The sequence below is a fragment of the Hibiscus syriacus genome, unplaced genomic scaffold, assembly GCF_006381635.1.
Source record: "Hibiscus syriacus cultivar Baekdansim isolate YM2019G1 unplaced genomic scaffold, ASM638163v2 tig00110548_pilon, whole genome shotgun sequence".
NCBI classification, from domain to species: Eukaryota; Viridiplantae; Streptophyta; class Magnoliopsida; order Malvales; family Malvaceae; genus Hibiscus; species Hibiscus syriacus.
The window spans coordinates 349,278-370,658 of record NW_024062775.1 but is presented as its reverse complement, the minus strand read 5'-3'; the positions used below and the strand labels follow the sequence as shown (position 1 = coordinate 370,658).

General features: G+C 32.6%; 1 protein-coding gene across 2 annotated transcripts; it reads right to left on the bottom strand.

The window, feature by feature from the left end:
* Window positions 1-14,720: 14,720 nt before the first annotated feature.
* Window positions 14,721-18,577, bottom strand: LOC120130570 (mini zinc finger protein 2-like). Of its 2 annotated transcripts, XM_039147783.1 has the most exons (4): window positions 18,421-18,577; window positions 17,976-18,328; window positions 15,282-15,288; window positions 14,721-14,742 (listed from the first exon to the last, which is right to left on the bottom strand). In XM_039147783.1, the coding sequence occupies exon 2, from the start codon at window positions 18,282-18,284 to the stop codon at window positions 17,994-17,996; it is 291 nt and encodes a 96-aa protein (XP_039003714.1). In that variant the 5' UTR covers window positions 18,285-18,328; window positions 18,421-18,577; the 3' UTR covers window positions 14,721-14,742; window positions 15,282-15,288; window positions 17,976-17,993. The 2 variants fall into 2 exon arrangements, with proteins under 2 accessions (XP_039003714.1, XP_039003715.1); XM_039147784.1 differs by lacking the exons at window positions 14,721-14,742; window positions 15,282-15,288 and having other exon boundaries at window positions 17,848-18,319; window positions 18,421-18,573.
* Between the last annotated feature and the right edge of the window lie 2,804 nt (window positions 18,578-21,381).

Below are 21,381 nucleotides of genomic sequence, written 5' to 3'. Positions count from 1 at the left end.
TATAAAAGTTTTATGTGATTAATATATGTGTCTATCTTAAAAAAATATTTCTAGATCTGTAATTATATACAAGTTTAACTCAGTTTAAAAAATACAATATACATAGAGTTGGACATTCAGAAAAATGAATTTACTAATCGCAACCTCATAAAAAAAAACCTTGAAGGTTGAGCGAAATAACACAAAATATATTAGGAAACTCATGGGAACACGTAACAAATTTCAACAAGTCATAAAATATGGTTTTCACATAGTTATTAATATAACGACTCGTTGGTAAGACAGATAATAGGTAAAGTTTCATATTATGAATAATAATTTATCTGAATGTTTATTATGATTAGAATATTATGTATTAAATAAGATTTTATAATTAGAATTTTAATATCTATTAAGATTAAATTTTTATATGACATATACATTCTTTATATTTATAAGAGAAAATAACATTAGTGACCAAAAATGCCTTATAATATACGAATTTAACCAACTTTTTTTGGATTTGCCAAAATGACCAACAAATTCGCAACGCGATCTCAAATTCTCAACTCAGTTTCCAAATTCGAAACGCGAAAGTCAAATGTTTTTACGCGAAACACAATATTAATTTCGCAACAAAAATGTAAAAATTATTATCGCAAATCATCTCTAACCTAAAACCCTAAAGCACAACTCAGTCCCATTTCCATCTCTCACTCTCTACGGCGACATCCGTCCCCATCTCCGACGAAATCCATCCCCATTTTCGACGAAATCCGTCCCCATTTCCGACGAAATCCGTCTATCTCCATCTCTCAGAGCAACCCTCACAACCATTCACAGTCAGAAATAGAAAATCAACCACCGAAGGTTAGTTTTTTAATTATTTTTATTTTGAAATTTTTGTATTATTATTAGATTAACCATTTCACTGAGATTGCTAAATTCATTCGGTTGCAGCCAATATTGTTAAACTGTTTAGTCTTTAACCCTGTGAAGTTAGTATTTGTCTTTGTTTTGTCTTTTTGTTGAAGTAACCCTAAATCGCAACACCAAATTCAGAACGCGAAAATAAAAATCGCAACGCGAAACTAAAATCGCATTGCGATTTTCATTTTCGCGTTGCGAATTTAAGTTTCAGATACTTCTTTTATTCTGCAAATTGAAACTTGAATGAATTGCATTACTTCAACCAAAAAACAAAGACAAATACTAACTTCACAGTGTTTTTAATTTAAGTTTCAAGAATAAACTACTACTCTTTATGTTGTACTTGAACCTGCACTAAACCTATATGTTGTCCTTTTAAATGTTTATATAAGTGCTTACTTCTGGAATATTATCTGATGCATTTTGTGAACTATGATGGAATAATGATTCGGGTGAATACCGTGCTAGTTTGAAACATATTTGGCTTTGTTTTCACTGTTTATTATCATGTCTGTTTATAGTGTATAATTTGTAGTTTTTGGTATATATAACTTGGTATGTTTATTGTTTTTGTAGAAATTTTTTTCGGCTGCATTGACCTTAAGGAATAAATTAAGCCTAACCACTAAAATTGCGTCAACGCTTACACCTCTACAAAGAAAATTGTTTGAGGATACTTGCTTCGGGCCATGGCTGAAAGTGCAACATACGGGTGGAGATGCTATGTTGACACATTTGTTTCTTCAGACCATGACTAACGATCTACCCAAGGGGTACAACGTGGTGATGAGGAGATATGGTTTCATTTTCCTTCGGCACCGGCGTATACTTGTTTTGGGCGGGAGGAGTTTTGCTTAATCACCGGTCTACGCTTCGGAAACGATGATGTAGGTCGGTACACTAGTCATATAGCCCGCCCATCATGGTTATATCGGGTTTTTCCTGAGCTGGAAAAGTCAAAGCTGAGTATACACGTCAACGACTTGAAGAGATTATTTGATAAAGATGGTTTTACTCGGATGGATGACCTTGATGTTGTTCGAGTATGCCATTTATTACTTTTGCATGCCGGCTTTTTAGGCAAAGAGGGCAGACAACCAATCTCCGAGGACTTAATATTATTGGTAGGGGACCTAAATGCATGTAACTTGTTTCCGTGGGGTTTGTATCTATGGAAAGCTACCTGGAAGAAGTTGTCGTCTGCCTTTGAGGACCGAAAAAGTTTACGGGGCGATGGTTCTAAATACACTTTGATAGGCTTTACTTGGGTCTTTAAGGTAAGAATTTCTATATTATAATGTTTCCAAAATTATAATTAATTATTTATCAATTACTAATGTTTGTGTATTATATTGTTTGTAGATTTGGATATTTGAGTCTTTCCCCAACATGCGGACATATGCGATAAAAAGATCAAATGATATTCCTAGGGCTATTACTTGGAAGAGGATCCGCATGTTAGATTAGGAAGAGTTACTCCCATATACGACGATGAATGATGTAAGTTAACACACAAATAATACCATATAAACAAGTTATTACTAGTACAAGTTTAACTTTGTTTGAGCTTTTATATTGTTAGGTGGCCAACTATCCATTACAGAGGCTGACACCCATAGAGGCTGAGCTTGCCACTGATTGGTGGAAAGCTAGTAAGCGGTTTTTTGATTGGACGAATGATGAGCACCCCCATCTCGAGAGCCATCACATGATCAGGCAGATTCTACAGCTCCACACCCGGAGCCATCACCTGATCGAGCCTCTTCTCCACCTCCACCATCACCTATTCCATCACATTATCGAGCCTCTTCTCCACCATCACCTCATGATAAGCGACCGACAAAGAGGCCACGACATTTATCTCCTTGTTCTCCACCTCCACGGGATAAGTTAGGGGAATTACGTTATGAGGTTGGTGCTTTGCGTCATGAGGTATGTACTTTACGTGAAGATAATGGTGCATGGTGTGATGAGGTTCGATTTTTACATGGTGAGGTGGATTTTTTTACGCGATGAAAATGGTGCGCTACGCGGTGAGGTATCTACCTTACGTGATGAGGTTGCCGCTCTACGCGAGATTGTTTTATTATTGCAGAATGAGGTTAATACTCTATGCAATGAGGTAAATTTGTTTAATACTATACTAAAAACGCAAATAACTTTTTTCGGCATTATTTATTTATTTATTTACTGATTTATATATTAATTTATTTTCAGCGGCCCGATAAGGTAGATGCTTTACGTTGGGGTTTTTTTGCACGATGGGGTTCACGCATCAGACGTCGTGCACGTGCCATTACGTCTCTGTTCACCCCACTAGTTTCAAGACTCCGTAACAATAAGCCCGATGCACCTATCATCATTCAAGAGGCGCCTTCTATCGTTCAAGAGGCCCCTCTCATCATCGAAGAAGCCCCTCACATCGCTCAAGAGGCCCCTATCATCGTTCAAGTGGTCCCGCCCGCCGTTCAAGAGCCCGATCCACATGGCGTCATATGTCGACATATTGATAAACCCCCTCCCGTGCCCGATATGATGGATGCGAGTTGGCTTTCGTATGTGTTACTGGCAGTACCATTCCTCAGGAGGAGTGGGAAACACTACCAGAAACAATTACGGATAATACCCTTTGGGCTAAGACCGTAGTTGATTTTTATCTACATGAGCAGAGCAAGGGGTGTTATTCTGACCTATGCCAAATCGACGATGCATATCATTGGTTTCTTGATCGGTCTTGGTGGGGTATTTTATTAGGGGTTGAAGATAATGGCTATCTCGAAGGGGTGGTAAGTCTTATATTCTTCTTATATTGCATTTTGATTAATTTTTTTAAATTTATTAATAAATTCACTAATATATGTATTTTTTTATAAAACAACATATTGATGCATGAGTGTCACGTCTTCTAATAATAAGGAAATTGAAGAAAATAAAAAATACTCGATGAACTATTATGCCGACGTCTTTTCACGCAGCTCACTTGAAGGATCAGAGAGATGCTTCATATAAGTTGGCTAATGGAAAAGCTAAACTTTATCCTACGTGGTGGGAGGTCGATAAGGTTAGTATTTATTTATTTTTGAATATTTTAAAGGTTTTCATAAATTTTATTTGATGTGCGCAATTATTTATGATTGCAAGTGTTTATCCCTATTTTGGAACGTCGTCATTGGCCATCCCTGAAGACAATGGTATATGATAGCATGTTGAATTACATACCATTGTCTGATTTGAGAGATGTTATTACAAAGGGATGGAGCGATCATTTGGCTAAATACTTGAATGCGCTTGATTATTGGACAAATTCTGGAAACAAGAAGCCATAGAAGTTCAAAATTATAATGATCAGAGATGAGACTGCGCTACAACAAACGAAGGGAGCCAGAGGGGATTGTGGTCCTCTCGTATGCTTGTTCTTAGAACGTTTGACGACAGGAAGTATACAATATCTACCTCCCACAGATAGAGATAGAGATGCAGTAGGCTTGTGGTTTCGGCATTATATGGCCAGATCGATATATGTGAGACGCTGCCTACCTGCATCTGCGTGCTGAAAGTTGTACATAAACAATTGGTAAGTTTGAGCAAGTGTTGTTATATGTACTCTTTAATTAGTTTGAAAATATTTGGTTAAGTACCTAGAATTCAGTAATTTGCTATTTGTTGGTTTTAGATGTATAAAAAGTGTTGTTTGAGCAGATATTTGGTTTCTGCAGGTTAATCCTAAAGTGAGATGCGTGAAATGTATTTGTGCATAAACAACAGTACGGGGTACACTTTTTTTTCTTTGTTTAATTGAAGAGGAAATAAGATTTATTTTTTGATTAATTGATTTGTAAAAGATGATTTGTAAAAGTTGATTTGTTTAATTTGATTTGTAAATAAGAATTATTTTTTTTCTTGTTTAATTGATCTGTAAAAGTTGATTTGTTGTTTCTAAAAAATTCAAGCTCATTATGTTTGAAGGCAAAAAAGACCTGTTGAAGGTACAAATTTGCAACGCGAAAGTCAAATTCGCAACGCGATTTTCAGTTTACGAATTTGACTTTCGCTTTGCGAATTTGACTTTGACGTTGTGAATTTAACTTTCGCATTGATCGCAACATACAACATCAAGGTATATACAACATCAAACACATTTCAAGCTATAAATACAAGCTAAGGACACTTGAAGAAGTAAGAGAACAACTATCCAAAAAATCAAACACAAGAGAAAATCCCAACATGATAATAACTGAACAGATCATATCAATGTTCAAACTCAAGTTGTAGATTTTGATTTTCTTTTGCTTGGCACCATATGAGATTTTAATTTTGATTTCCTTTTGCTTGGCACCATATGAGCTTTGGATTTTGATGAGCATCGGAAGCATTTCGGACTTATGATTTGGGTGGTACTCAGAAGCATTTCGGACTTATTATTTTTGTTATTATTACAAGTTGTAGCCCTCAATTATCGGGATTTTTAGTTGCCATTTGTTGCATTTCTCGTATACCACCCAAATCATACGCCCGAAACGTTTTTGACGCTTTAAAGTTGACAAAAAAATACGATGGTCGGGATTTTCCTCGCGTTTAAAGTTGAAAAAAAACAATGGAAATTAGGAATAATCAATGATAACATGAATATTGGCTTGAGATAATATTTATAGTGGAGCCGAAATTTATATTGAAATTCAAACTCCAATTACATATGAAATGAATTTGAAATGAAGTGTTAAATTGAACATGGAAATTACATAATTGATTCATACTGTTCAAGTAACATGCTTTATGAACCATCAAGCTAAAAGACAATATTGATTGAGTTCAAAGCTGAGTTGTGAGTTGATGGGGTTGTCACACTTGTCACATGGTTGGAATAAAGTACTCACATGGAAGAGATAGATTGTTTTGTTATACATAACCCATCTCATCTGAATGAAAATATACAAACAATATAATCAAACCAAAACATACATACACAACAAATTTATACATAACAATGTTCAAATAATGTACCCACAAAAATGAAATTAATCCAATGAAAAAGGGTTATTTCTAACGAAGTTCGGAACATTATTTTTCCAAATAATGTACCCATAACAATGTTCAAATAATGTACCCACAACAATGTTTAATTGATTTGTTGTTTAATTTTCAATCTGCATTATGTTGAAGGTAAAAAAAGACCCATTGAAGGTAAATTCGCAACGCGAAATAAGCGTTGCGATAGTCAAATTCGCAACGCGAAAGTCAAATGCGCTACGCGATAGTCAAATTCGCTACGCGATAGTCAAATTCGCTACGCGATAGTCAAATTCGCTACGTGATAGTCAAATTCGGTTTGCGAATTTGTCTTTCGCGTTGCGAATTTGACTATCACAACACTTATTTCTCGTTGCGAATTTGACTTTCACGTTGCGAATTTGACTTTCGTGTTGATCGCAATATACAACATCAAATACATTCCTAGCTATAAATACAAGCTAAGGACACTTGAAGAAGCAAGAGAACAACTATCCAAGCAATCAAACACAAGAGAAAATCCCAACATGATAACAACTGAACAGATCATAGCAATGTTCAAACTCAAGTTACTAATGAATGTCTAACTGAAAATGTATGCATTCACACATAAAATACACATAATACAACGTTTGCATTTAAAAATCACCTAAGTTAATAAGTCCCAAAAGGTGAAGCCGGTTGTGATTAGGATTTTGATTTTGATTGCGATTTTGATTTCCTTTTGCTTGGCACCATATGAGCTTTGGATTTTGATGAGGATCCATTTTTTGGTAGATGAAAAGATGATTGTGATGGCACTGGTGATCCATAGGTCAACCTTGTATGATCACTTTCCTTGCACCGACTACATGTCGATATCCTCTTCTCTTCACCCTTAGACGGTATACGATCGTGATTTTTTGGTCGGCCAGGTAGCCTGCTGTCCATGACTGGTGGCAAAACTGTTTGTAAGTCATCTGGTATGTCCCACTCAGAAGGATATGGACATGGGTAGACAATCTCAGCATAAGTCTGTCGATATACTTCTGTAGTGTAGCAATCCATAACGTGTGCGCTTGAATCATCTTGGTTTAGATGAAGAGCAACTTTTATAACATGGTCACATGGATAACCATATATTTTCCATTTCTTACAACTACACGTCTTTGCATTTAGATCGACAAGCCCATTTAAGTTATTATCTAATACTTCAAATAAAGTGTTTGAACATGGTTCAACTCTCCAGGACGTTGACTTCACAACACGTTTCGTTATCTTTTTTTCAGTCCATGGTGTAACACGACGTTCCAATGTTCCTGTAAATTTAAATAAATAATACTTAGTAAAATATATGATAAGTTACGAATTTAAAGAAATAATACCTGCATGGTTTCTTTTCTTGTAGTACCACTTTTGAATAGAGGCTTGAAAAAACTCCATTAACATAGTAATGGGTAATTTCCGGGAATGACGACTTAGAGCGTTGATTGATTCTGCACTATTAGACGCCATGAAACCATATCTTGCTCCAAGTTGATGTACTCTTGACCATCTTTCAAACCCAACATATTCTAGTGTTTGAGCACATTGAGGCAAAACACATCTTAAACAATTTATATGCTTATTAAAATCCACTTCCCGATAAACTTTTACAGCATTCCAGTATGTCCATTTGTGATTTTTTATACCAGCAGACCTTGATTTTAGATTTTTGTACAAATGAACACCACAAAGTCCATGAAAAGCATCTGGGAAACACCTTCTAACAACGTTGTAAATTGAGTTTGCCCTATCAGATATGATTGTCAGATTGTTAATAGGACCTATGCAATCCCTAAGATGCCCCATAAACCATGTCCATAAATCAGAGGTTTCAGATTTGCTAACCCCGTAAGCTATTGGCAGTATCCCATTGTTAGCATCTATGGCTACTGCTAATAAGTTTACTCCAAGGTATCGACCTTTCAAATGTGCTCCGTCAACTATAATAATTGGGAGCATGCAAGTAACAAACGATCGAATCTACAAAATTATATACACAAGAAATATAATCATTTAAATGTGAAATGCATGTAACTAACAAAAAGGAGTCAACACAATTATAATGATTTACTAACCGCAGCACCAATGGAGATAAATAGCAACTCAAAGCGTCCATCTCTATCTGTTTTGATATGAGTTACTGACCCATGATTTTTCAGCTTTAAATTGTGACAATAAGCCGGCAGTTGGGCAAACGATGCTTCTGGAGACCTCCTCAACAATTCCAAGGCATAACATTTGGCTCTCCAAGCTTGAGAATATGAGATACTAATCTTGAATCGAGCATTCATGTCAGTCATAATTTCATGTCCTCGATATACCCTTCCATTCAAAAACATTAACTCAGCCAGAAAACCACCCAACACCTTTTTGTTTGCCTGTCTATGGTGAGGAAAAACTTGGGTTCTTGAACATGTATGTTTATCAATAAAAGTCCTAACTTGAAACATTTCGCAATCTTTTATCCTCTTTGCAATCATACGCCACGTACAGTTTTTGTCAATCATACACATTGTTTCGAAACAATCTTTGCTTGATTTGTTAACTCTTAGTTGATAGCCATCTTCCACATATTTCGTATACAAAGCTATCTTCAAGTCTTCCTTTGTATCAAAACAATCATCTTTCTTGATACGAATAACTTTTGTGTAACAATCAACTGATATCTTTACTAACTCTTCTTCCGGTATCTGAAGTAATTCTAGCATATTCCAGTTATACTCCCGTGGCATTTTCTTCTTTTTCTTTTCTTCGGGGATTTCTTCTTCTTCTTCTTTTTCTTTTTCAGGGTTATATGAATTACAGAATGGATGTTCAACATGTTCATTCACAGTCGTAACTTCCTCCTCATTATTATCAACAACATCTTCCTCGGCAGCGGTTGTTTCATCATCAAAATTTGGGTATTGACCAATATCAAAATCATTACATGCAGGGTCTATTTCTTCTTCCATCACATCGTCAAAATCCAAGTATTGACCAAGATCAAAGTTCGGGTATTGACCAAGATCAAATTTCGAATACTGACTAGTACTCACAATTTTTTCTGTTGGCTCATAATCGTCTAATTGGTCAATACGAAAACTGGAATTTGGTGTTGAAAGTTGATTGGGATTTGGATTAGGAAAAGGTTGTGAGTTTTGAGATTGTGTTTGGTATTGGAAATGTGGTGAAACAAAATTTGCTTGGTGATGAAATTGTGGTGGAACCATTAAATTTTGGGTTGAAGAACTTAGTTGATTACTACCGCTACTGACCAACTTCACTACTTCTAGGTTCAATAACATACAATGTACATCATCTTCTTTCGAACACTAATGTAAGCAATGAATCGTTCAACATCTTCATTGTCAGTTAACAAATAAACTTTACCTTTTTCTGATAGATAGCCTAAATCCACTTAGAGCTCTAAATTTAATTTCTTTGCAACACGTAACATTAGAGTTTCATAAGTTAACTTTTTTAATGACAGTTTTAGTTGAAGATTCATGGGTAAGGCACATATTGTAAAACACCATGAACATCTCCCATGACCCCAAAACACAAATCTATCCAAACATGATCAACATTAGATGATTCATTCTAAAAATTGTAAATTAATTTACTAAAAAACGAGCTATCAACTAGATATCATCACTAACTTAGAAAAACATATCTTTATTAAGTTGATAGTTGATAATTGGGAGAGAAATCATTGAAAAATTATATAGAAATAAAAATATGTAAAAAAAGAGGGGGAAGGAGTCGTTGGATATACGGGTGTCGCCGAGAGAGTGATAGATGGAGATGGAATGAGTTGCGATTTAGGGATTTAGGTTATGTTGCTGCTGCGCGTTGTTATATACCCAAAACATTTGTGTTGCGAAACTAAAACCTGTTGCGAAATTAAATTCGCGTTGCGAATTTGAAATTCATTTGCGAATTTGAAATTCAGTTGCGAATTTGACTATCGCGTTGCGAATTTGACTATCGCGTTGCGAATTTGACTATCGCGTTGCGAAATTGGAAACTGGGTTGCAAAATTGGAATTCGTGTTGCGAATTTGTTGGTCATTTTGGCAAATCCAAAAAAAGTTGGTTAAATTCGTATATTATAAGACATTTTTGGTCACTGAGGTTATTTTCTCTATTTATAAATATAAAATTTAGAAAACGTATCAAATACAATTTATATTGAGATAATAGTATTTTTTTCATATTTCTATATCTTTTTCTTCTTCTTATTTTTCTAATTGATTCATTATTTTATTATGTAACACATTAACAACATCACTAGCTCAGAAACAATAATATATTCATATTATAATATGTCATTAATGTTTTAAAAATATCTTTGAGCATCTGAAAGCCAATATACAAGTGGGGTGATAATTATGAGGTGGTCCATGTGCAAGGTAGAGGTCCTTTGCATAGGGCAGGCCTCAACAACAACGATCCCAGATTCTCGTAAATCAGATCGTCTCCCGTATCGTCTTTGGAAAAATAACTGTCATTTTTTTGTTTAGATGATGTGAGGTAATTAGATCTACAATTATTTATGTATTGCATATCACACGTAAATTAAATTATATATTTTAATTACCATAATCCATTAACGAATCTCATAAAAATGTTTTTACTAGAAATTTAATTATATAAAATTATTTGAATGAAAATAACATGTGTAATCTAAAAATTATCTCATACAGATACAGTCCAACTTTCATTAACAAATTTGAAAGAAACAAGAAGAAATTTGTTAGCTAATATTTAGTGATCTTATTTTATCAAAATTAATTGATAATCTAATGTACATTTTTCTTTGAATAGTCTAGAATATTTATAATGTAATATTTATATAAAATATTTTTTAATTATTAATAATACATGTATATCTTACCGGTGTAATTACTTAACTCTAGACCTTTAAAATTTAAACTTGAACCGATATGAAGCTGAAAGCAGCACAATCAAATACCTTTTAAGTCACTAGTAGTTTTGAAACCATCGCAATTAAATCTTTGCCCATCCCAAATTTTTTTGATTTAATTGTTTTCTAAGACACCATTAGTTTTAAAATTAATGAAATTAAGCATTTAGCCTAAAATTTTATGGTTTAGTTACTTTTATGATCTTTGAATTTTAAAATTAGTGAAATTAAACTCTTAATCTCTTGTTTTCATGGTATAATTATTTTTTAGGATCTTATTTATTTTAAAATTAAACAAATTGTCCTCTAATAATTAAACTTTGACTCCGTCCCTATATTCTCGTTGTCACACTCTAATCCGATCCGACCCAAAGTCTAGAGGATTTACACGTCACACGGAACAATTGAAGTGACTAACCATTTTTTTCATTTAAACCACCATAATTTTGTGAAAACGCATCAATAATAGTAATAAAATACTTTTTATAAATCGGAGACCCTTGACAGTTTAAAACAATTAATGCAACTCAAACTTTACAAATCATAATACATAACGAAAACATTCAATGCTAAGCTTAAAAAGTTCAGTAGTGTAATTTCTAATTTAGAGCAACATATGAATCTCATAAACATAAGCATGCTAGAAGACATGGTAATAAGAAGTAGGTACATGCATGATCCTAATCAAGTGCTACCTACTTAAGGTTCAATAATGCTACCTCTTTAGTATAAGTCTCACACTTCCCTTAGTCTCTGCTAAGGGTCTCGCCATGAGTAAACGTATACTAGATCTCTAACCTCAATATCATCCTCCGATGTATCATCAAGCAACACACAATATAGAACCCGATATCATAAAGACGTGAGGTACTACCACACAACAACAAGTAAGCATCATGGTGTAGCTCAGGGTCACATAGTATTACGGAACTCACATCCCTATTTTCTTACTAGAGGTACCTTGGGTAAGACCTGGGTCATACAGAATCATCATCTCCCTAATACCCTAGGCGATGTACAGGTCACATAACATCAACACCTCACTGTCTCTTAGGCTAGGTCCAGGTCATATAGCATCGACACATTATCAGGCTAGTCTACTCCTCTAGAGTACTCAAAATGTGTCTAGTTCACATAGTATCAGTACAATGTTCAACTAGCATATAAAGTTCCCTCGCACTTAATTGGATATATCCGGATATTCGAAACACACAAGACGATCGTCATACTACTAAAGCAACTCGGGTGTCCTTGCTGTTTCCTTAGCCTCACACAAAGGCTAGTCTTATGTAATCTTACCTAATAAGGTTCTTATGATTATGGCAAAAATATCATTATCATAACTCTATTATCATGTGATTATCTTATCATTATCATTAACTACAATATAAGTAGGTGAGATCGTTCCCTCACCCACTACATCTCATTCGTTCTCTCTCCTAAAATGTTATGCAAGATCTTACTAGTATTTTAGTGTTTTATGCCCTTAAAGCAATTCATAATCATAACTATATCTTATCATTATCATTAACTACAATATAAGTAGGTGAGATCGTTCCCTCACCCACTACATCTCATTCGTTCTCTCTCCTAAAATGTTATGCAAGATCTTACTAGTATTTTAGTGTTTTATGCCCTTAAAGCAATTCATAATCATAACTATCCAATTGGTATATTATAATTAGCCTAACACTCAATTCAGGTGTAGTTCATTGACAACTTCCTAGTCGTTCTCATCGCACTTCCCATCGGTTCGCCCTTGAATCGGTAGGACAACTTACACAACTTTAATTATAGGTATCCACATAGTACTCGTCTTCCACTATCACTCTAGTCACATCGTTCATCGTCTCACTTGCTGGAACATCTTTTGGAACAATATTTTGTTCACGATTACTTAATACATGTTCAATTGAAGAAACTTGGAGATATTACGTTTGTTATGGTTACTTCGGTTGTAACCCACTCCTATGGGTGTTTTCTGGGTCCCTTTGGCCATTTATGTCCCTCACGGACTAAGTTCCACCATTACGGATCATCCTTAGCTCTTACTGGCCTTAACGAGGTCAAATCTAACCTTCCAAGATGAGTAGTATCGATACTCCACTTGCAATATCAATACCCTAGGTCAAGTATCGATACCCCTATGAGTATGGATACCAAAAATGGCTTCTGTTGTAAATGTGACCTAGTATCGATACTCGATACCCTTAGTATCGATACTCTCCCCGACAGTACTGTCCCAAATTCGTCCCAATTCATCTAGTAGCGATACTCGAACCTAGAAATATCTTATTTAAGCTCGAAAAACACCAAAAATCATCCCAAAGGTCTTAGTTTGGTTCCTATTTATGTGCTAAAGCTTTAGGAAGTTATTTATGGTCTTAAAGTGGCATAAAAATTCCTTTTTTACATCAATTTCGTAATATAATCATGAAATCAACATAAACAATAGAAATGCTTAAAAGTTCAAAATTCAACAAAACTTCATGGTTATAAAAGCCTTAACACCAGAAAGGATTAAAAATACACTACCACTACAATAAAATAGGTTTGTAGGGGCGGTTTTGGAAAAACACCGTTAATTTATACATATAGCGGTGTTTTTTGACAAACGTCTCGATAGACTAATATATAATGACATTTTTAAAAGAATACCACTACAAACGTGTAGTTTAGTGACGTTTATGTATCAAACACCGCAATTATGTTGTACTTTAGTGGTGTTTTTAATAAAAAAAACACCACAGATTCGTAATTTCCCTCGTCTCGATTGGCCCAATGGGAGTTGTCTTAAGTTTCCTATTTGTCATCTTTAAAGGTGTCCATAAGTCGGATCAAAGATCAACTTTTTTTTTAAAAAAATCCAAGCCAAATCTTGCCCAATGGGAGTTGTCTTAAGTTTCCTATTTAGAAACTAATAAAATATTTATATAAAATCTATATTAATATTTACTCATTTACTTAATTTAAGAAATATTTTAAATTGTTCAAATTTTATTTGCGGTGGATATGGGGTAAAATCTTTACGTATATCTGGGTCGAGTATTCATGGAACACAATTCTAATTTAAAATAGAGAAGAAAAATTCAGATCTTACGCCTTAAAAAGGGTTGATGTTATGATATTGATTGGTTCAGTCATAAAACCCAGTCGGAACCATCACATTGTTGAATCTTGAGGCAAAGAAGAGAAAAATGAATCAAAACATGAGCTCTTTTTTTCATCAGATTAGTAGGAGAAAAGATCACTTTATCGGCGTATTCTCAGAATTTCGTCTCCCCAACTCAATGCGTCACTATTGGCCTCTTCGTCTCTAATCATTTTTTCCCTTTGTCAAAGATTGAGAATTCGAAACTTGTCATTAATTATTTAATTCTTTTACTTTTATTATCAATCTTTTAATTTTATCAATCAGAATATTTAACTATTTAATTATTGTTATTCAAGCCGTTTACCATTATAAGTTAATAAAAATGTTGATGTAAATGAGACAAGTGAAATTTGAACCTACATCCTTTGAGATATACATCAACGCCCAAATCATTAAGTTAGACCCCACTTCTAATAATAAAATGCAACATTTAAAGTAATATATTGTAACAAATGATAGAAAAAAAAGAAGTTAAACACTTCTAACCGTTTTTAATGATTTCATAAATACACTTTTAACTCAATTTATTTCTATTAACAAATGTATGAAATTATTTGATAAAGTTGTCAACGATTATATATATAATCATTAAATTAAATTAAGTTTTAAACTTAACTAATAATTTTAATTTTACTAATAATTTCATATGTATATATATAAATCAATTTATTTTTATTTAAAATATATGAAATTATTTTAAAAATAAATTATTTGGAAAATTTAATAATAATTTATATATAATAATCAAATTAAAGCCTTTTAACTTAAGTAATACTTTTAAAATTTTTATTAATAATTATATATATATATATATTATAACTCAAAATTATTTAAAGAACTTAATTTTTTTTTATAAAATTAACAACAATTTATATATATAATCATTAACATATTTTTTTTGACCTTAGTTCATAATTTTTAAATTTAAATTTAAAATTTATTTTTTTTATTTTTCTGCCAATTTTTACAATATGTAATATTTTAAATGCTGCAATTCATAACCATGTAGTGGACTTAACTCAGTTGTTTGGGTGATGCCATAAAACCCAAATTGGCATGGGTTTCAACTCTCACTCTCCCCATTTTATGCGATTATTTCTTCTTTGATCATTAATTTTTTATTCAATAATGGCACTCACCGTCGGATTAGGTGGAAAATAAAATAAAATAATTAAATAAAAAATACATTCCATTCATGTTATGACTTATGACATGTCATAATATGATTGGAGGATTAAATTTATTAAATTAAATTAAAATTAGGATCAAATTGATAGAATGTATATATATTGAGGACTAAATATATAATTATGTTAATTTATTAACTGTCATATCAACACTCCCATCAACTGTTAAAAACATGTTGCTTGATTGACAACAATTAAATAGTTAAGTGGTCTAATTGATAAAATTAAAAAATTAATGATAAAATTAAAAGAGCTAAATAATTAAGTAGTCAATAATATAGTTTACCTTTGTTTTATTTACCCAAAATGAAGACAAAACCCCTAATTCAAAGGTAGGTTGTAATTAATTTGAAAAAAGGATAGGATGTAAATAAATAGATCATTTGATGAACTGTTCGGTTCTTGAGCCATAAACATCTTCAAAGATAAACAAACAAACACGATATAACTTTATTTATTCAAGTTCGACTCATTTACACCCCCAAATCAAAAAACCAGATCATGCATTTAATTTAACAGGTTTTATCTATTACGGGCCTTATTTTAGATGGGAGTTTTCATATTTGGGCTAACATACCATTACAGGTCTAGCCCATAGCCCGTATGGCATTGAATAGATAGAGATGGGGGCAGGGTGGGTTTATTTATTTATTAATTTATTTATTTTTATTTACCCAAAATTGATATAACATTATCACAATAACATCTTACAAGGTATCACATGGAATTCAACGTCAAACTCATTCCTCTCCAATTTAGAAGGATTTTAACATGAAAAAAATATTTTGATTGTAAAAAAATTATTATTATTCTTTGAAGTCTCAAATTTAGGCATTATAAATGTAAGGGGTATGAACATTCAAATTTTTATAAACCTTGTTAATACAATTTCTAGTCTACTCCATCAAGTTTTTACACTTAAAAAGCGCATAAAGAAACGTATATTACATGCCATTGCATGAACATAACAAAATGTGACATCCACATCGAGTTCAAGCACAACTTGACAACCATCAAACATAGATTATGCTATTACAATCCATCGCATAATCAAGCAAAGTAAGACCATATTATAACAATATATTTTATTAAATTAAACCAAAATAATGTTATTGTACATGCCACTACAATTCTATATGAAACCCTTAATATTGGGTGTCGTATTCTCAGTGTCTATAAACGGATTTTAGTCTTGCAATTTATCTTTCGACCCTTAAGAGAATTCTGAGAGTGTTTGGAATTGTCACATGATTAATAGATATCTGAACTAAAACTCACTCGGATATTATAGGGATCACATAATATCAACTCCGGAGGGTTCTAATTATGGAAGCATAAAAAATGAAGAAAAATACAAGCTGGTCTTCATGGAAAAACTTTCCATTTCTTAAGAAAAAGATGACTAATTGATTACCCTAATTAGCCTTTTAAGTGTATATATACAAAAAGGATGAAAGTATGCATGGATTGGGATATTTTTCAAAATGGACATCTACCCGACTGAATTCTACGTACACCCGAAGGTTTGTTCCCTCCGTATACTCGATGCCTAACTTGAAGAAAGAAAAATATCAGCTAACTCACCTCACATGTTAAATATCTAAACCTTTTATTGTTATTTACTTCGTAAGATATTCCCAAACTTTACATTTTTGACGTTATTGATCAATTTTAGTGGTAAAAAAATGTTATTTTTCTTAGATATTTTGAGTTTGAGAAATTACATTTGAAGTATGTGTGCTTAATTTGTCAATAATTAATGAAGATTATGAATAAATAATATCTTGTGATGATCCTATACTAATAAAAAACTCTAAGTTCTTACACCGTATCATCTTTAATAATTTTTCTTTGAAAATGCTAATTTTTATCTGAAATTCCATTAGAAATTCTCAATCATCTTTAGCAATCTATTTCCCCCCTTTTTGGTGTTGAGATCAATGAAAACTATTCAGCAACAGTAATGAAATCATAATTTTCGCTGCAAGTAATTGTTTTTTCAAACAAGGTGGGTTAGACAAGAAAACAGGAATATTACAAATTTAATAAAGATGTTTAACTCAAAAGGGCCAACCTTTTTGTTCAAACCCAAGTGGTGAATTGCCTTTTAAGAACATCACCAACACACTTTCCCATCACTAACCACCAGCAGATTAGACCACATTAGGACATATTCCATTAGTGATTAGATATGTGGGGCCTTTCAACTTAGTTACAAAGTAATCTAAATTATCGTACCAGTAAATAGTTTCCTCACCTTCACAAGATAATGTTATTGAATGGTTGGTGAAGAAACCCCGATGTATATCAGATAAGTGAAAACGTGGAACCATGAAACTTTGGATTTCAATAACTTATTTTGACAAGGAATTTGGAGCAAATTTATTGCTGAAATATAAATGAACTTCGTGCTAATCAACTCGATTGATATCGTTATTATTGTAACATACAAGAAAATGTAAATTCGATCGTATTTTAATGTGAAATAACCTAATTTATGAACTTAAATAAGTTGTCAAGCTAAGTCAACCATGGATCATCAATCATAAAAAAAAAAAAGGGTAAAAAACCATTAATTCCTTCATCAGAAACATGATACAAATTCTTTTTATCTCTGTACAACATAGAAAGACAAGATAAGAAGAAAAAAATCATTCCTTCAAGAAACACATACACACATATAAGCAAGCAGTTAAAGGAAACCTTACAGAAAATATAGAGAGAGATTTCATGATAAAACCTTCCTTTTATACAAACATGAGTGGTGGTTTATTTAATAAAGCTAAATATATATATATGTATATTTAGGCTCCATTGGAGGAAGGAGGTGAAGAACAGTCACAAGCTACCTCAGCTTCAACTTCCCTTCTATGGAAATTCCTGTGGCAGCCACAAGCAGCACAAGTAAGGGCTGCAGCTGTTCCTTCTTCTCCACTTGCCATGAATTCCCGACACCCGTCGACGGCGTAACCTCCGACACCGGCGGCATGATTCTTTTGGCATTCCCCATACCTCACGCTTCTAATTGTCATCGATGAATTGGTGCTGCTTCTCGGTTGTTCCTCCCTTCTCACGACCACTTGTCGTTTCCTCATTCCGGCGATCTATTCCCGATTTGTTCCTTGCAACACTTGTAAAACTGAAACTCAATCAGTCGTAAAAATAAAAAGGCATGAAAGGGGAACAAAAAAAAAAAGGGAGAAAAAAAGATTAAGAGAAATTTAAGAATACACTACTAAGAGAGGCAAAGCTTTTAGTCTCGTGTCAAAGGCCAACCCTAACCCTAAAGGACATATTTATACTTGAGAATGTTATCTTTATTTCTTTATGTAGTTTCTTTTTTTCTAATTTAATTTCTCAATAGTAAACCCTAGAACGGTCGTTGTGAAATGTTTATCCAAACTGACTTAACAACTCATTAGAGTTTAGTGTTATATGTATATATATAAAATAAAGCTATTGCCATTAAGCTAAGGCAAACCCTAAAACGATGATAAAAACTTTTTTTAAACGGGGATTTGCTTTAAATAGAAAAGGAACAGCTAAGCTTTAGCTTATTTTATCTTCTTATAACCTAATTTATACAGTGTGGCCCCTTAAACTGATGTTAACAGCCATTGCCCGATGCACTAACATCACATTCTCTTTGTCTCTGACCTAAAAACGTGATTCATCTTATCCAATCTTTCTAGTAATACGCTCTTCCAAACTACTCAAATTCATAGAAAATTATAAATTCGAACTTTAACTTTATTACTTCACATAATCACCTTTTAGTAGTGGGATTCGAATATGAGACAAAGTAACGTTACTTTCGACATTAAGTAGTGAATATATTTTTTTAGTTCGATTTTTCATATACACGAGATTAATCGACATAATTACACGTTTCTCTAATAGAGTTTAAGTGTATTTAGGTTTCGGCAGACATCATATGGATGAAACAAGTAATGTCTACAAGCTTCTTTCGTTGAACTAATATTTGAAGGTGGAAACACATGGATTTGATGCTAACATTTTCATGTATTCTTCAATGTTATTTACCGAACTTAATATCTTAGTTGTACGTTAAAGAGGCTTTTTCAAGATATTTTTCTTTGTTGTTGGGTAATTTTAACGTTATTACCAAATTCATTTGATATTTTGATTGGTTTGTTGGGTCATTTTCTTCTAGGAATGTGGCGAGACAGAGTTTTGCTTTGCTCCATCTATGTACCGCTTTGATATAAAGTGGAGGGCACATCTATTGGGTTATATCCGTCGAGTTGTATTGATTTTTTTAAATCATGTTTAAACTCAATTAAATATATATTAGAAGTTATTGTACCATATTTGACAGTTCATTTTAGTCTAAAAAGGGACATTTTAGTCCTTCTACGTTTAAAAAGTGAATATTTGGTCTAAAAATTTAAAGTTATAGTTTGTTAGTTAGTTTAAATATTTTGGTTTAAACACCATTTAAGTCCATGTAAAATTTAAAATCAAGTAAATCGATCGCTATTGATAAAATAAGAGTAATTTATTCAATGTATATTTTGAAAGTGTGTAAATAAGAACTATTTACAATGATGTTGATATTTTTTGTCTGTACATAACACATCCAACAATGACTAGATAATTGTTTTTTAAAAATAAAGTAAAAACTTAAAATTTGATATAATTTTATAATACTTTTTCATAATTTTTAATTTTTTTTCAAAAGTTTTAATGAAATTTCAAATAATTTATTATTATTATTTTTGTATCAAGTTTTTTTAATTTAATCCTTTATCTCACTCCAAATCTAAAAATTCTTAGTGCATAAAAAATTCTTATAAAATTTAATGTACATTTTTCAATTAAACATTTTATATGTTTTGATTTGTATGGTAATATTATTGTAAGCGAAAACAACAGAGTTTGGAGTTGGAGTAGAATAAGATTACTTTTGCATTAAGATTTCATAAGTATAAAAAATATGTAAAAAATTCACAAAAATGTTTTTAAAGTGATTAATTTGCTTGAGTTCAAAATTGAGAGGGACCTAAAGAATATTTAAACCAAATATATAAGCAATATAACACCCTAAATTATGGGTTATTAGTTTCGGGTTACTTCAAGTGGGTTTTTGAGAAAACCAATAGTCCTTTAAGAAGTCATTAGACCGAGTATGCGTTTAAATAAATGTAATTGGGATTAAATGGCCATAAAAAATGGATTTTTGCATATAAGGTAAAATATGATGAATTAAAAGAATAATTACCTCATTGAAGAAAAACAAGATTGATCTTTGGGGTTTTAAAACAAGTTGGGTGTGGGTTTGTCCTATAACTCTTCATCTTCTTCCTTCCTCTCCTAATGCCATAGCTCAAAGGTAAGGTCTTGAGCATCTTTCATGCTTCTTTTAAGCTTCAAATTCTTCCTTAATCCCATCAACAACTTTGTTTTGATGATTTAAAATCTTGGGTTCTTTGTTGCTATAGAAAGTGGGGGTTTGAGCAATTAAATCCTAGAGGAAGTGAGTGTGGCTAAAAATGAGCTTCATTTCAGGATTCTAGCATTAAGATAGTATATTTATAATCCTTATTGGTTTTAAGGATTTCATAATCATACTACTTTATTGGGTTTTGGGTGTTTAAACATTATAGGGGGTTTGCTTGATTCGTTCAATAGATGATATTTTTGTCACTTAGATTGTGTTCTTAGGGTGCTAAATGACCCTAAGTAACTTTCCTAATATTTAACACATATTTTGGGACCAAACTAAGAATCTTGGGACAATTTTTTAGTGTTTTATGAGCCTATTTCTCGATTTTCTAGATTGGAGTATTGATACTGGATGAACAATATCGATTTTGGGTGAATTGTGATGTTTTCTGGGTAGTTTAGTATAGGAGTATCGATATTGAAGGGTGAAGTGTAACCCCCATAGACTCAACCTAGGAGTTACAACTGAATTAGGGTAGTTGATAACTCCCTAAAAAGGTTATTTTCAAGGCATTTTTCACTTAAGTAATTGTTTGTTTAAGGGCTCATTTATGTCATTTTAGATGCATATCATTGCATTTGTGGTGGTTGTGTTATTTTATGTTGTTAAAGTGTTGTATAAGGAGGAAGATGTGATTTTTAGTGATGTGCATGAAAACATCAAGAAAAGGGGCGAGCTGGAAAGGAAAGCCGTGGCATCACACATTGTTGAAGCATATAGAAATG

Bases quoted from the DNA above. Each gene is read 5' to 3' on its own strand.
- LOC120130570 (XM_039147783.1), bottom strand. From the start codon at position 18,284: ATGAGGAAACGACAAGTGGTCGTGAGAAGGGAGGAACAACCGAGAAGC.